At 44.6% G+C, this 17,262-nt stretch overlaps 1 protein-coding gene across 1 annotated transcript in view; it reads left to right on the plus strand.

Moving 5' to 3' along the window:
* The window catches only part of Ca10 (carbonic anhydrase 10), a 475,330-nt gene extending 458,902 nt beyond the window's left edge, over positions 1-16,428 (plus strand). Inside the window, exons 7-9 of the mRNA XM_050156762.1 lie at positions 11,254-11,408; positions 13,428-13,602; positions 15,191-16,428. Coding sequence (XP_050012719.1) covers positions 11,254-11,408; positions 13,428-13,602; positions 15,191-15,213 — 353 coding nt within the window. The 3' untranslated portion in view covers positions 15,214-16,428. The remainder of the gene's footprint in view (positions 1-11,253; positions 11,409-13,427; positions 13,603-15,190) is intronic.
* Positions 16,429-17,262: the final 834 nt, after the last annotated feature.

Below are 17,262 nucleotides of genomic sequence, written 5' to 3' on the forward strand. Positions count from 1 at the left end.
TGCTTTTCTTTTCATTGCAGCTTGGGCTTGGGTTGACAAGCAATCACATTGCTTATCACATTGCTTCTTACACTTGCTTCCACTTAGAAGGGGCATCAACTAACCACAGAACTAGCACAGTAACATATGGCCAGCTCAGGCTGACCCTGGCCCAAGCTATCTCCAACTCCTACATGCATGTGACTTTACATAGGGACCTCCTGTGGAAATCAGTAGCCTTCAGAGGACACTGCCACACTGTCAGGATTGGTATACCTAGTAACCAGACATGACACCACAGGCTGGAAGTCTAATACAACCCTTCAAGCAGAGTGACATCATCTTCTGTCAGAAGGAGTACTCTAGGCTAGGTAGATGGTTCAGGCGGAAGGAGTACTTGCTGAGCAAGCATGAGGACCTGAGTTTGAACCCTCAGCATCTATAAATATAGCCAGGCATGTCTACATTTGCAATCATAACCCCATCACCATGAGGGACAGAGACAGAAGAACCACTGAAGTTTGCTGGCTGCCAGCCTCGCTCCAAGTTCAGTGGCAGACCCAGTCTCAAGGGAATAAGACAGAGTGTAATAGAGCAAGACACTCAGTGTCCTTTTATGGCCTTCTCATGCATGCTCATAGACTATCTCACACCTGCATACACAACACACACACACACACTACATATACATATACCATACATATAGATAAAATGTGGACTGTGATTATTTGATTTAAAAATAAATAGGCTAGAGAAAGGCTGGAGAGATGGCTCAGTGGCTAAGAGCAATTGGTCCTCTTGCAGAAGACCCTGGTACAATTCCCAGAGCCCACGTGGTGACTCAAAGTCATCCATAACTCCAGCTCCAGGGAATTCAAAGCCCTCTTTTGACTTCTTTTTGAAACCACCAGGTGTGCATGTTGATTTCCATACATACATGTAGGTAAAACTTTCATACATATAAAATAAAATGAATAAGGCTAAAAGGTTTTTAAACAGACTACAGTATGGCAAGGGTGAAACCAGAAAGTGGCTACAGCCATCCAATGGCATTGATGGTGACCAGGTCAATGGGGAGAGGATGGTGATAAGTGATTGGATATATTTTAAAGGAACAGAAGGAGATTTCTTGATAAATAAGACGTTTAACAGAAACAGAACCAAGGATTCCCAAGAAATTTTTAGTCCAAGCCACTGGAAGGAAGCTATTTTCATCCCGGAGATGGGGAAGACTCAGATGAAGCGTGCCTGTGCGTGGGGAAGGGATTGCAGATCTTGAACACGTCGTGCTTGGGCTTTCTATTAAGCATTCAAGAGGAGGGGTGGTGTAGGCAGTGGAATAGATGAGTCTGGATTTCAGGAGAGAGAACCAGAGTCGCAAATGTGGAAGGCATCAGCATCCAGATGGCATTTAAACTTGGGTGAAGTCACAGAAGTAAGAATAAATACAGGAGAGAGGCGGGACAAGTCCTCACTTCTGAAAGGGCAGCTCAAATCTTCATGACTTGGAATTGAAACCACGTCTAAATATATATCCTTGAGGCCCCATTATGGAAAAGACTCCTATGTGGCCATCTTACCAGTCAGCTGAGAAAGTGCAGGGAGGAAGGAGCAATCACAGAAGTCAGTTGGCACAAGATGGCAGTTATAGAAATAGTCCACTCTGAGTACAGTATTGAGGACAGAGGTAGAAGGAGTCTGAGAAAGAAGGAGTCTGGGGAAAATCATTCTTTCAAGATGCAATATACATTTTACAGTATATGCATATATATAAATATGTGTGTATATACATGTGTATTTTACAGTATTATGTATACACATGTACACACATACATGTGTATATATATTATATGTATGTATGTATGTATGTATATACACTGTAAAAGAAATAAAGGTACTCTTGCCGAAGTAGGGAAGAATTTTGGCAGCCATGTTGGTAAAGGCCATCATTATCATGGGTGACAATGCTTTTCTGTGAAGAGATACCAGGGAAGAGACCTGGTGTATTGTTGCTTTTCTCACCATGGTGATGAAATACCTGAGAGAAGCAAAGTAAGCCTGGAAGATGTTCTTTCAGCTCCCAGGATAGCACCCATGGTGGGGGGAGAAATTGTGACAAGAGGCAAGAGACGAGTGCTGTGCTAAGCTCTTTCTGCTGTTTTTCCAGGACCCCAGCCCATAGAGTGATGCTACATACATTTAGGGTACTTTTCCACCTCAATAAACCCATCCTAGAATGCCCCCACTGACATACCCAAATGCTTGTTTCTGTGATGACTTTAAATCCCAGGAAGTTGACAACTAGGATTAGCCATCCCACTGGAATCCTATCCTAGCCCTACCTCTGACTTTGCTGGTTGACTGCAGATGTGGTTAACAACCCGGTGGTACAATGGCCTCATCGGGAAGCTAATACTAAAAGGGCTGGGTGAGGATTGACAAAGATAATAGCTCAATTGCCTGGGCAGTGATTGGTATTAACTCAGTGTACAGTATTTTTGGGTTCCTAAATAGTTTTACGGTACATGCCTGTCGAATCCAGCTCCTGGATGTTGGAAGGCAAGTCACTGTGCCAACAACAGTTTATTCTGAAGGCAAGCGCAGCACGGGGCATGAAGGCAGTGATGGAATATGTTCACTTTCAAAGAAGCACACTTGACTGTTGTTGGATAAAGGTAGTGCACACAAGGGCTTCGTGAAATGTTACTGCTTTCCATGAGAACTTGAATTTTGGGTCTTTTTTTAATTATTGTTTTGTGTACATGGGCATTTTGTCTTCATGTACGTCTCTGTACCATGTGAGGACAGTGCCCCCAGAGGTCAAAAGAGGGTGTCAGACCCCTTGGAACTGGAGGTACAAAGCCACCAGGTCTTCTGGAGGAGCAGCATGTGCCCATCGCTGCTGAGTCATTGCTCCAGCCCCAGGAGCTTAAATTTCATACATCTGAATAAAACTTGTAGAATATTCTCACTAACCAGGACCGACAATAAAAAAAAGACCAGCCTGAATTAATTTCAGGCTGAATTTAAAATGTCTTCTAAAGAAAATCCATTTTATTAAAGTCAAATTCTGCTTCAACAAAGTGAGGGTCAGGACTGGGAGCCTGACATTGAAAAATGGATTGTCGGAAAGGGTTTTCTTGAGGAGATATTGGTAATTTAGCCTGAAGTATTTTAATTTTTAATGCACTGTACTGGGATGATATTTATATGCCTCTATTTTCCTTGCTAATTAGTTAGCAGACATGGCACCTCAGTTACATAAAAGGTAACATTTGTATCATCTTAGTACCACTTGATTTTATTGAACCAGCACATTTTTTTTACAGTATCTTCAATAGGCAAAACTAATGATTAATGGATTGCAAAGAACCTTCTAGAATGGATAACAAGGAATGGTTATCAGAGCATTGCTGCAAACGAACACTTGCTTCTCAAACCCTCAGGCTGTGTGTTATTCTGCAGGCTTTATCTTCCTTCATTTGCCTGTCCACATTGTTATGACTTAGATGTCAACCATCCCCACAGACCTGAACGTTTGTGTATTTCATCCCCACCTAGAAGTGTTGTTTAAGAAGGTGGTGGCATTGTCAGGAGTGGGGCCTCAGTGGAAGAATTAGGTCACTAAGGATTATTGCCCAGACCTTGTGCAACCCTGACCTCTCTGTGTCTTGATGGTTGAGGCAGTGAACCACACATCACACTCCTTGCTATCCCAACTGTGGCCACTCCCACTGCCATGTCTTTCCTCCTGTGATGGCCTGTAGCCCCTCAAATTGTGAGCTAAAAGAAATCCTTTCTGCCTTAAGTTTTTTTTTCCCCCAGGTATGGAGTCACAGTGAGGGAAAGTCACTAATACAGCACTCAAGTCATGGATAGAAAATACAAATGAGAGATTAGATCTCAAAAAAGAATGCAAAGGGCCACCAAGTCCATATATGAAGCCATCAGCTTTCTGTGTTAACATGGCTCCTCCAAGGCAATAGAGACACACCAACTGGAGGCATTTAGAGGAGAGCTTATAAACACGGCATTCAGCACACAGAACAAGCTCTTAAAGGTCTTTTAATTAGCCTATTTATAATTTCAGGTTAGTCAAACCTCCCCCCAAATTCCCTAGTAAAATATGGATGTGTACACAAACACAGACCAGCCTGTAAATGCCTTTGTCTTCACAGCTCTCAGGGAAAGTTCTCAGCGCAGCTCCCCCGGGGAGACTCAGTATTAAGCGTGTTGACGGATCACAAAAGAGCATAAACGCATTGCTCCAGGTGCCTTTCTCTAGGCTTAATTGAACATGTACTCTCATTGCAGAGGAACAGACTTGGGAGTGTGTTCGCATAATGGAAAATGTTGCACACCACTTCCCATGCTGTTGTCTCGGTAGCTCCTCGTGGCAGTGAGGAACGGGTAAGGTGCAGCTTGCCTCCAAGAAAGCGGTTCTCAAGGGCCCTTTTCTTCATTTGTTGTTTGTGTAAACCAAAAAATTATATGACTTTATTCTATTGCAATTGCCTTTTTCTGTTTCAGTTGAATTTGCCTCAGATTACAAGGGGGTATAATAGTATCCAATATACTCAAATTGCCTCGTAGTTCCATATTGATCAAAGCCAGTATTGATCTTTGTAAGTATGAGACTATTTTCTCAGTGGTATGGTCTGCTTTGAATGGGGACCATATAAGCGAGAAGCAGATGGTGTTGCCTATCAGCAATGGTCTGTGTAAGGCAGCCCCATGCACTTGGTTAAAGCACCCAGTGGAAGTTCAGACTGAAGAAAGAGTCCCCATTGTGCCATCTGAAACAATGCATCACAATGCGTTTTACTTGAACAAAAAATAAGAACTCAACTGGGGACTTCTCACTTATAACTATGAGAACTCCATATGAGATAAATCCGAGATTCAACATAGTGTGCCACAAAACCAAAGGCACAACTGTCAACTTCAGATCAGCAGAATTCTATACCTGTTGATTATCCAACGGTGATCTTCCCGTCCTTGTAAATCTATGGCTGACACATTAACAGTGCAATGCTTTCATGCCGCAACCTTGACTTACTAAAGATAAGTTTGGCTGAATAAGTTTGTTGATGTTGAGAGATGTTTTGTGATCTATGGGATGTTTTCACCTGAAGAAAGCCTTAGAAATTATCCGCAACTGCCCATTGTTCCAAGTAAGAAGAGGTTATGCAGGTTACCCATGAAGAAATAGTAAGCTACTGGCAAACACATAATTAGAACTTCCACTTGAATTATGACTCCTGACGCGAAGTCTGAGGCTTTGCCGGCTATAAACCATTTTGTCATAAGAGAAATCATGAAAAATATTCCCGATGCTGGGGCTGAAAATGTCTGACTTACCTCTAGTTTTTCTGGAGTCATAGTTCCTTTTGTCTTAGTTACCTTTCTATGGCTGTGATCAAACACCATGTGCAAGGTGACTTATGGAAGAAAGAGCTTATTTGGGGCTTACAGTTTCAGAGGGTTAGAGCCCATGACCCACGTGATGCGGAGCTTGGCAGTGGGCAGGCAAGCATGGCACTGGAGCAGCAGCTAAGAACTGGCATCTTGAGATATAGCACCAAGGCAGAGAGAGCTAGCTGGAATTAGAGTGGGCTCTTGAATCCTCAAGTTCTCCCCTCGGTGACACACCTCCCCCACCAAGACTTCACCTCCTAAGCCTTCTTTAACAGCTTCACAAACTCAGGACCAAATGTTCAAATCTATGAGCCCCTTCTCACTCAAACCAGCACAGCTGTCGAACTCCCCAAGCATCTCCCATGGAGGGAGAAGGTATGTGCATAAGCACAGCCTATCATCCTCAAATTCAAAAACCTAGAAGAAGGAGAATTGCTTCCATGTCAGTCCTTGAGGCAGAGTGGCCCCAGTCACGAGGGCAATGTTAACGTAAGTTCATGCCAGTTTCAGCAGTGGAATTATGAGAGTACATGCAGCTTTGAGGTGGAAACATGACATCACCACGGAGCTAGAAACAAGGCCAACAGTCTAATCCAGAAGTCTTGTGTGTCATGTATGGGGGATGGTAGGTGTGCTGCGGTCGGTGTGATGGTAAAGTTAGCGGTGCAAGCTGAAGGGTCGCTTCCCCATCACCATTATATCCGGTCGTTTAGTCTTGTGTTTACTGAACATTCTTTGATATGGTGGACCTTCAGAATGGGATCTACAAGAAAAGAAGAAAACCCTTCCCCCTGAGGCTCACAGTTTGGTGGGAAGAGTCAGGTAGCTAAATAATTCCTAGCAAGTAAATTCATTTGAGAAAGTCAGAATTCTGGGTGTGACAGGGAGTTTACCAGGGAAGATGAGCAAGCACACTGTAGGTCACAAAGGGGACACAAATGTTACCCAGCATAGCTGAGTAACTTACCTGGAGTGAGCCTTGTGCTAGATGATACTTGTAAAGCCTGGTCCGATTTGTTCACCTAAACACCTGCGACACAAGTACTCTATACCGCAGACGTGGGAAAGGAGGCTCTTATCACCTGTGGCTCCAAGGTCATACAGATGCAAGCAGCAACGTCATTCGAACTTGGGCCCCAAGCACCAGATTCTTCTAGCTGGATAGTTTCAAGTTCTGTAGGAGGAAATTAAAAGATGAAAAAGATTGGTAGAAGGAGCACCGTAGCAGCTGATGATCCCAGGAGGGTGGCCACTGAGTGTGGTCATTGCATCTGACAGAGAGGTGGCCAAAAATAACTTTCCCACCAGGACCCTAGAGGTTGGAGTATCAACACTGTGGCATTTTGTAAATGTGCTGATACCCCATAAGGAGGATAAACACATAAACATTGCTCTTTTGTCTCTTGCTTCTAGCTTGTACCCTTTCCTCAGATATGGCGGCTGCATAGGGCTGGTCTAGTTTCAGGGAAATATAAATGTCCTTTATCTTGGCTCCAGTTATACCTGGACTATCACTCATCTCTACTGCATCCATCCTTCCCTCCTCCCTACTGCCCCAAATAAAAATAAAATGCAATAATAGCAGCATGCTAGAGTACCCAATACGCTCCTCGTCCAAGCTTGGTTAAACAAATCACCTTGACCTTTAATAAGAATGTGCTGAATGCTTCCTTCTCTCATTCTGTATGTCAATCTTCAGGCCAAACTGCCATCAGAGACAGCCTCATTATGTACAGCTCTGATGAGGCCATCCCTGGCTCCAAACTGCCTCCAGGTTGAAGCCCAAACTCTCAACCATGTAGACCTTGCGGATGTGGCCTGTGTTGACCCTGCTAGCCTCATTTCCCACAATATCCCTCCACCAACACTGTGTCCACACTCAGGCTGTCCCTAAGTACATAGCCCTCTGAACTCTCTCAACTCTGACTCCAGCATGCCTCTGTCAGTGGTACCCTTGGCACCTCACCCCGTGCCAAGCACACACTGATTACTTCCCGCCATTCAAGATACAGTTCAGGGCAGCTCCTTCATCCATCCTTTCCCGAGTCTTCCCACCCCGGCCCCAGCCCAGATAAAGCTGACAGCCCCTCTCTAGCCTGCACATCACTGTATTCACCTAACTATGCCCAGCTTATCTGCTCCACACTTGGTGCTGGCACATGCTCAGGGCCTAGGAAGGGCTACAGCCATGATGAGATGGATACAAAGCATAAGCTTATTATGTTAGTGACTGCTGAAACTCAGGAGGACCAACAGGTGAGTGTGTGCTGTGGACATTGTGACTTTGTTATAGGAACTTCTGATATCTCAGGCCACAGTACAGACTTGGTCCAGGCAGATTCCAGTTGCTTCTTCCCTCTTTGGCTTATACTGGGGCCTTAGTGTTCCATGGAAAATGCTAGTTTCTACTTAAATGGAAAGTTTTATAAAGCGGTCAAGCATGATGGTATACACCTGATGAATGCCAATAAACACTTGAGAGGTGGATGATTAGTGGATCCAGGCTGCATCACAAGAAGAAGGAGGAGGAGGAGGAGGAGGAGGAGAAGGGGAGGAGGAGGAGGAGGAGGAGGAAGAGGAGGAGAAGAAGAAGAAGAAGAAGAAGAAGAAGAAGAAGAAGAAGAAGAAGAAGAAGAAGAAGAAGAAGAAGAAGAAGAAGAAGAAGAAGAAGAAGAAGAAGAAGAAGAAGAAGACTAGAAACAGTTAAGAGTATTTGCTGCTCTTGTTGAGGACCCAAGTTCGAGTTCATTCCCATCAGGTGACTCACAACTGCTTATAATTCTAGATTCAGGAGACCTGACACCCTCTTCTGGCCTACATGAGCATCTGCACACATATTTATGTAAACGCAGACACATAAGTGAAACTAAAATATTTTTAAGAAAGGAGAGAGAAGGGGAAGGAAGAAAGAAGAGTGGAAAGAAAAGAGATGAAGAGGAAAAGAGGGAAGGAGAAATACTTCATCTTAGGGTCAGTGAAATTTCTCTCCAAGCCCAGGTTACCTGATCCCTCTTCGAGCACTGATGGAGCCCTGGAAGGATTCTTGTACCACAGTAGAGTGGGAAGGGTTTAGATGGAGCAGGTAAATGGTAGATTTGTTTAGATTATTTCAAACTACTAGCTTGATTGATCTTCTCACATATCACAGTCAAGGAACACTAAAACTAAAACCCCCTGGCAATATCTATGTTCAAAGAAAGTTTAAACAACTCCTAAAAGGAAAATGGAGGAGTGTCTTTACCTATAAAAATAGATGGACAGCATGCATGCCGACAGCAGCAGACAGTGCAGTCGTCACCCTGGCTCTGTCGCCTACATATGAATATTGCCATGTGCTGTCTTGGTCTTCAACTGGAATGAGGCAGGTACTGTATCTCCCCTGTCCATTGCTGTAAAATAGGGGCCTAACAGTGGGCCCGGCTCAAATAGGTGGTTTAGTGACTATCTGGTGAATCAATGAATGGCTGTGGATTGCAGGTCAGGAAAATTGGGTTTCAGTTCCTACTCTGCAAGCACCAGCTTCTTCTACAGCTGTGAACTTTGTCTCTCTGGTCTTTATTCTTCCTATCAATGTGGATGTTTTACTATATCCCTGACTGATGTGGAACGCCCCTCTATATGCTGTGAATATGTTTTATTATCATTGGTTAATAAAGAAACTGCTTTGGCCTATGGCGGGACAGACTATAGCTAAGTGGGAAATCCAAGCAGAGGTACATGGGGAAACAGGGCAGGATCAAGAAAGATACCAGCAGCCACCGGAGAAGCAAGATATGAGGTAACACCATGGCCATATGGCAATACATAGATTAATAGAAATGGGTTAGTTATAAGAGCTAGATAGTAATAAGTCGGAGCCATCAGCTCACTTTTATAATTAATATTAAGCCTTAGAGTGTTTATTCAGGAACTGGTGGGTGGGAAAGAAACCTCCAGTTACACTTGACACATCTGTCTGAGTATGAGATTCCAGCTATGTGTATACAATTTCCCTTACACAGTACTGCACTTAAATGATGACATCGACCACTATAGCGTTAGTCCTTTCCCACTGGGCCTTGGATTCATCCAGAGAGACTCTGGGAGTGTGGCAGTCTCATCTCTCTGCCAGCCAGGCTTTGGTGCCCTACTGAGTACTCTCCGGGCTCCTAGACCAACCACATGGTGGGTGCTGACAGCCCACTGGGACATTTACCACCTCTGGAGACAGATCTACAGTTCCTGGGGCATGGAAGCCACAGTAAGATGGGCTTAGGGACTGAGAAAGACAGGAGGCTTGGACAGGTGGTCAGGGAACACAACATTGAGAGACAGAAGCAAATAAAAGGTTAGAAAGCCAGAGGAGCTACAGAACTTGAGACCACGAAGCCAGAAAAATAAGGTGAACTGCAACATTTTGGAAGCTGAGAGAAGAAAGCAATAGTATTCAATGAAAAAAAGAGAAGAAAGAGGGAGGAAGGAAAGGTAGAATATATCGAATATTTTAGATACTAATATATTATCATTTTTTAAAACTTCAATCAATACATGGAATAAAAATATTAGAAAAAACACCAAAATGCTAATAGTAATTGTGTGAAATGATTAGAATTATATATTTTTCTCTTTTATCCTCATAGTCTTATTAATATGTATGCATATTAAGTTTTATATTAGTTTTAAATGCATATTAGTTTTAAAATGTAAAAACCATTTACTAACAAAAAGTGTGATACATAAGAGATCAAAGAATCTGCATGGTCTACAGAAGGGTGGGGAGTGCACGAAACAGGTCAGTTGCTGGACTTGAGCTTTGAACCCCATGATAGGATTTGGTCTGGTTAATTTCTTCCTAGAGATATTTTCTTAATGTACTTTTAATCAAGCAGTATTTATAAATAAGAATGGCAGCTGGACAACATTTCAACAGACCCTGAGGCCTTGACTTGCTCCTTTTGTTGTGGCTGCAATTCCTCTGTGTATTTGTTGTTGATTTTGGCTCATGGCTTCAGAAGGTTAGTCTATCATCACGGATGGCAGAGAGGGCAGCTCCATCCATGATGGCAGGAGCGTGAGGTGGAGCTTACAGCAGCAGCCACAGGCAGAGCCGCCAGGAACGAGGGGCTGGTTTGACATCAAAGGCCCACCCTTAATGACCCACTTCAGTGAGCCAGCCAGGCCTCAAACATTAAAGGCTACACAACCTTCGAAATAGCATGGCAAGCTGCAGACCGAGCATTCAGACATGCGCCTGGGTGTACTGCTAATGTAATGGTGCCCAGAATTGCTTTCTAAAATGAGAGCCTGTGCAGGGACGTTTCAGGTTCAAACCATCATACAGTGCAGTCAGATGTTGGGGAACCCGTGGCTCTGCAGACAGTCCTATGATAACCAGCTATGTTATTTCAAATCACCAGTATTCAGAGTCCCACCTTTCTTTCTTCCCTAAATCCCTGACATAGCATTAGTCACGTGACTTCTTTGATGTGAGCAGATGTGAGTGACATGTACTACTTCTGGAACGGAACAATTTTAGAGTCACCATCTTTCACCAGGCTTGTTTTTCATTCTGTCACTGTGATCTCCAAGCCACAATGCAGCCATCAGGGTCTATTCTAAGACAAAGAATAAACAACAGTGACCTGGAGGGGAGCCGTCAGCCACCTGGACTGTTTGTAAACCATAAACAAAATTCTGTAGTTTAAAAAAAAAAAAAAAAGAATAGGACACCAGCTAGGTGAGGAGAATAGCAATGGGATTGTTTGTTGGAAGATACTGAGAGATACCTATGCACATTTTAATATCATATACAATAAAGATGTATCAGCAATACTTCATCAAGATACTAAGTTTTGTTTCTATTGCCTTCCTTTCTAGATGACGCATATTTACTACAGGGACTTAATATAGAGGAACTGTATCCAGAGACCGCTAGTTTCATCACTTACGACGGGTCGATGACTATCCCGCCCTGTTACGAGACAGCTAGTTGGATAATAATGAACAAGCCTGTATACATAACGAGGATGCAGGTGAGCTTGACTTTGCTGCTTTAGCTAAGGGGGAGAAAGTGCGAGGACTGACTGAGTGGGGTCTAAGGTGGCAGCGTTGATATAAGTAGGATTTGTGCAGCCATAAAGCCCCCAAAGCACAACCAACAGAAGCCTGTTTGCCTCACAGTTCTGGGGGACAGAGACCCAGATGAAGGAATGGGAAGGCTTGGGTACTTCTGAGGAATGTGAGAATCTGCTCCGTGCCTGGTCCCTAGCTTCTGTGGTTTTCCAAAAATCTTGGGCCTTCCCTGGTTCCAGGTGTACTACCTCAGTCTCTGCCTTCATGGTTACTTGGTGTTCTCTGTGTGATTGCCTCTCTGTCCCAACCCACCCTTTAAAGAGACCTTCGCCATTCTGAATTAAAGAGCTAACCTCAGTTACTTCATATTAATATAGCTGATTGCATCAGAAGTAGCCCTACCTCCAGGTAAGGTCACATCCCGAGTACTACAGGTTGTCAATACCTTCAATTTATGAGTTTGGGGAGACAAAATTAAATCCACAATGCCTGTGTTTAGAGAGTCAGCATCTAAAATGGACTAATCTGAACTGTGAAGACACTCCACTTGCCTGAGGGAAGTACGGCTGGAGAATCGGTTGCACAATCACGCTCTACAGATAGCGTTCAGTGTTCAGATAGAGGTGCAAATGGATACAAATGCAATGGCTTACTCCTGCAACCCCGGCACTTGAGAAGCTGAGACAGGAGGATCACCACAAGTTCTCGGCCCACCCTGGATACTGAGTGGGGACCTATCTCAAAAAACTTGATTTTTAAGCCAGTTTTTTAAACCTATATAAGCTAAAGCGACCCTCAGTGGCAGAGTGTTTGCCCTACAAGGACGAGGCCCTCGGTTCATTCTCCAGCACTAGCAACAGTAAAAAGAAAAACTTACATCGATTTCAATATGAAGGGACTTCTCCGATCTTTTAAATATAATGTGTGTGTCAGTCTCCAAGCAGAGGTAACATGGTGCACAGTATCTCACAAACGAGCTTTGAATATGGGAGTTTTTAAATATCGTCTCAGATAGTCTATCCCTCGGCCCTGCGCAGGGACCAGCCTGGGCCAGCTTTGCTTAGTGGCTCATTGCTCACTCCAGGCTTGCCACCCTCCTCCGCTTCCCCATGATGAGGGTAGATTGCACGCATCTGTTCCAGCTCCAGCAGGATGGTCCATATGTAGGAAGCCTGAGGGAAGATGAGCAAGGGCAGCAGAGCCCATCTCCTTGGCAACAGCTATGTTCAGACAACAGGAAGCTTCCAGTACCTGGTCCTGCTAGAACTTGTTGCAGGACGAACAACAATAACTCCCTCTGGGTCACTCCCTTAGGAAAGGGGCATGTTCAAGAGATACCGGAGGATCTCAGAGAGTTCAAGACCAGAGACTAATAAAGGAAGGGGGTTCACTAGAGTCAGAATGCCAGAAGTTCCCTCCACTCTCCCCTCTTCCCCCTTTATCTTTTTTCTCCACCCCTTCCTCATTCTCCTCTCCTTCCTCTCCCCCTCTTCTCCCATTCCTCTTCTTCCCCTCCTCTTCCTGTTCTGTCTCATCCTCCTTCTCCTCTCTTCTCCTTCTTCTGGTACTTTTGCTTTCCCCTTTTTTGCTTCACAATCTTATGGTAAAACTGTCTAGGTATCCCCAAGAAAAAAAATTGCATTGCTCCAGCTTACTGCTGTGGACCAACCACTATAGTCTATATATAACCATGTACGGTCAAGGCGTCAGAGAAAGCAGACGCTACTGCCTGGGTACATTTGAGGATGAGAATCAATGGCCTGTTTAAAGCCCACAAGCTAGTGAGTTAGATAAAAGCGTACTTCATGTCTGAAGGCATCAGTGGCCCTTCACCTCAGTTCGGCTGGGAAAAGGGGCTCTGAAGACTCATGACCTTTCCCAGATAACTGATGCTGTGTGGCCAGACAGCAGCCTGCATGGCTTTTCCTCCCCAGCACATCCACGGAGTGACTGGATCTCACAACTGTTTCTCTCCTTAGATGCATTCCCTGCGCCTCCTCAGCCAGAATCAGCCATCGCAGATCTTTCTGAGCATGAGCGACAACTTCAGGCCCGTGCAGCCCCTCAACAACCGCTGTATCCGCACCAACATCAACTTCAGTTTACAGGGGAAGGACTGTCCTAACAACAGGGCCCAGAAGCTGCAGTACAGAGGTGAGTACAGCGGTCGCTGGAACAGCGCCCAGGCCAGAGGTCCGTCTTTTAGCCTAGGCCTATCTCTCACCGTAGGAACTCCGACAGAAAAGTCACTGCCATAGCCGTTTTCAAGGTTTCTGTCTGTCATACATAGATGATGGAGATAAAGGTTAAAGGCTTGACTTATGTGATGTATGTTGATGTGTATAGATATTTAATGTCACATGTATCAAACCTTTGCATCTCCTTTGGTTCAGGCAAAACAGTCCTTTCTATTGACAGTTTGATCAGAGAGCTCAGAAAGCCTGATATCCCAAGGCCATGTTAGAACAGAACAGTAAGAAGGGTTGGAGGTTTTAGTTATGTGTCCCCTTAAAAGGGATGGGATGCCCTAGATGACACTATGTGCTAGGGTCCAATGAGGGAGTAGTCATATCTTTGTCCAGTGCCATGTCCCTATAAGCAGTTATTATTCCCACTAAAGGGGGCACTTAAGAGGGCATCTGTCTCCGGTGACTAGCTGGTCCACACTCAGGCTTCTGTCTTTTCTTCTACACACTGACTGAACATCCAGCAACCATCACGGTGAACTCGCAGTGTGAAAAAGGAGGTCAAACAGGACACAGTTTCATAGATGTCCTGGACTAACAAGCCATGCAACTCCAATCTGGAGTTCTTCCACCGTTCCTAATCTCTTCCTGGAAGTCTTAACAGTCACCATAGCTTGTGCCTGCATGGGAAATCCTTTATAACAGTGGTAAGGTCCCTAAATACAAGGGCTATAGTCATTTCCAGAAAACTCTAGAAGGCAGATACCACTGCTGCCCCTCAACCCCAGCTGCATTGGTCCTCTTCCCTCTGGGTCCCTTTTATCCTTTTATCTCTCTTAGACATTCACAGGATGCCTGTACACAGGAGTCCTTGCTCCCTGTCAGTCACAGCTAGCAGACAGACACCCAGTTCTGTCATTGACCCTTCTCTGTATGCCTCACTCATTTATTGGGCAGCTGCTATGTATCGAGCACTTGGGCAATAGTGGTGGTACAGTGGTCATGAAGAGAGATATGACCCTAAGCACGGAGAGGTTGGGATCTAAACCAGGGCTTGGCGCTTTGGGCATAAAGAAGCAGCAATAAGTATATCAGGCGATGTAGGTCAGGTACTCTCGGTCCCACTCTAGTGAGGTCGTGTGAAGTCAGCCGTGGGGACCATGCAAAGGGTGGAGCAGAACACCAGCTACAGTCAATAAGCAAGCAGAGGGGGAATGGTTAGATGAGGCTGGCAGCTAAAGTCTATGTGACCAAAAGAGTCTCTACCTGCTTCAGCCATTGCACACTTGAAGTGGGAGTAGCTTGATGACACAAATACTTTTATTCTTTACAGTCACTTGGCTTCACGGGAGCCACCTGAAGCTCTTGGCCAGCATTCTGGAAGGCACAAGTCTAGAAAGTCCTCGGGCAGGGAATAGTTAACAAGCAGGCTCTTAGAAGGTGGCCCCTCCCCTTTGGACTAGGCCCCCTGCACTGTATGCACATTAACACAGTTGTGCCTTGTTTTGTGTTGTGTGTATGTGTGTGTTCGGTTTTGTTTCTTTCTCTCTTTCCAGTAAACGAATGGCTCCTCAAGTAGGGAACGAAGCCAAGAAGAATCCCACCTCAGTGAAACTCTACAACTGTGAATTGACGTAACCCAGAATGCCCCCTCTTTCTTCCTCCTCTTCCCTCCCCTAAGCCTTTTACTCTTTGGATTGGCCCCTTATTCATGAAAACTGTTTGCAAAAATGTGTCAGAAGAGAGCACATCTCTACACACACACACGCACACATACACACACACACACACACACACACACACAAGAGTAAACACAAGTACGCACACATCTATACCACCTCCATGATGGGAAGTCAAGTCTCAGAAACAAAGATTTGATCATCAAAGGTCTTAGAAGAAAACAACCAGTTAACCTGATTACAATTTTGATACTGTTTCCCTGAACTAATAACTCTATCCGATGAGACTTCTCAGCCTTTGTACATACAAAAATTCTTCCAAAAGAGAGAGGGGAGAAAACATCGTTCTAAAAGCATCAAGTGGACGCTGTATCTCATAATCCCCGATGGTGTCCTAGAATACTCTGTGGATGCTGGTGACATGTGGACCAGGACAAAGCTGACCAAGGACACTTATTTCTAGATTACGATTCTTCTGTTTACTCAATGATTTAAAAAGAAAATAATAAAAAAGGACAGACATCAAAGAGCTCTACGTTGTGTATATATATATCACCTCAGACTATAAGAATGGAACTATTTCCCCCTTTGTCACATAACTGTACTAGGATTTGCCCGAGATCAGAATCGATCCATTCGCTGTTTCTTGTTTTCTGAAGGTCATACATTGTGTTTGGTTATTGTTAACAGCCCAATAAATGTGTTCAATGCGTTGATTTCATTTTTTCTGGCTTTGGTCTGTTCTCCATCCTGCCAGGCTCAGCCCCAGCCCCATGCAGCTACCTTCTTGGGTCTCCCATGTTCCTTCATCTCCATGTTTTGTTCATTTGCAGCCAGTTTTCCTGAGTTTGTGGCAAGCAGGAATGCACTTGCTAAGCAGGTATGCCTTTAATTCCACTCCATGGCTGGTCATTCATCCCAGGTGAGCTTCGGCCTGATATAGTAGGCAACAGATTCCTTGCGTTTCAAGAAACTGCCATTCCCTGCCCCCCAGCCCCTGTGATGCTCCCGAAGGAATGCACTTTGCCTTGTAAATTCCTGGGAAATTGGGGTATCTTTTCTCTCCAGGTGCAGCCAGATCTCACAAAGTACAAACGAATGCCTTTCTTTTCTTGTTTATAATGGTCACTCACTGTGTTTGGTTACTGTCAAAAAAAAATCAATAAATGTGTTTAACAAGTTGCCCAGTGCTCACGTCTGAGTTTATTGAGAAGGAGGATGCTCCCTGCTGAAGTTCCCTGAGTCCTGCTGGGTGCACAGAGCAATTGCATCCAGCCAACAGGACAGTCAGAGCTGCTGGAACAGGCTGTCTGGCCAGTCCCAGACCCAGGTAATTCATACCCTGTTGAGAAAACATATAGGCTTAGCTGTTGGAAGGGACGGCTCAGATGTTCGCTTGGTTGCCAAATTAAAAATAACTTTCTTCTCTCCTTCCCGTCACAATGTCCAACAAGAGGGGAAGCACTGGCAGGATAGGTTTGTACAAAGAGTTCTGACAAGGTAGGTGTACTGGAAGCCCCACCTGGGGCAAAGTATGTTGGTAATGAAAAATTCAAACAATCTCATAATTAAAACACAGTGCCAAGCTGGACTTTTCTCTCCACATGTTGCATCAGAGTAGTTATAGGACAACCTGAACCATGTGGGTATCTAGCTCTGCTTCTAAGCGATTGCCTCTTTACAGAAAACCAATTATGCGCAAAAGGCTTCAGGTGAGCAGGAAGCGTCTTTACATTGTGTGGCTGACTGCACGCTGCTCTGTGGTCACAGACTCCATTAGTCCGTGATGGTAGCCAGTGAGGGAGAAGACACTGAAAATTAAGCAAGTCAATTGACTTCACTCTGCTATCTGACTACTGCGTGGCCCTGTGTAGGTTACTGTACACTGAAGATACTAATACTTATTCTGTGAGTTCTGTAAGGGCAACAAAAGAAAGAGAGAGAGAGAG

Source organism: Alexandromys fortis, unplaced genomic scaffold (genome assembly GCF_014885135.2).
Source record: "Alexandromys fortis isolate MF-2015 unplaced genomic scaffold, M_Fortis_MF-2015_v1.1 scaffold_31, whole genome shotgun sequence".
Lineage (NCBI taxonomy): Eukaryota > Metazoa > Chordata > Mammalia > Rodentia > Cricetidae > Alexandromys > Alexandromys fortis.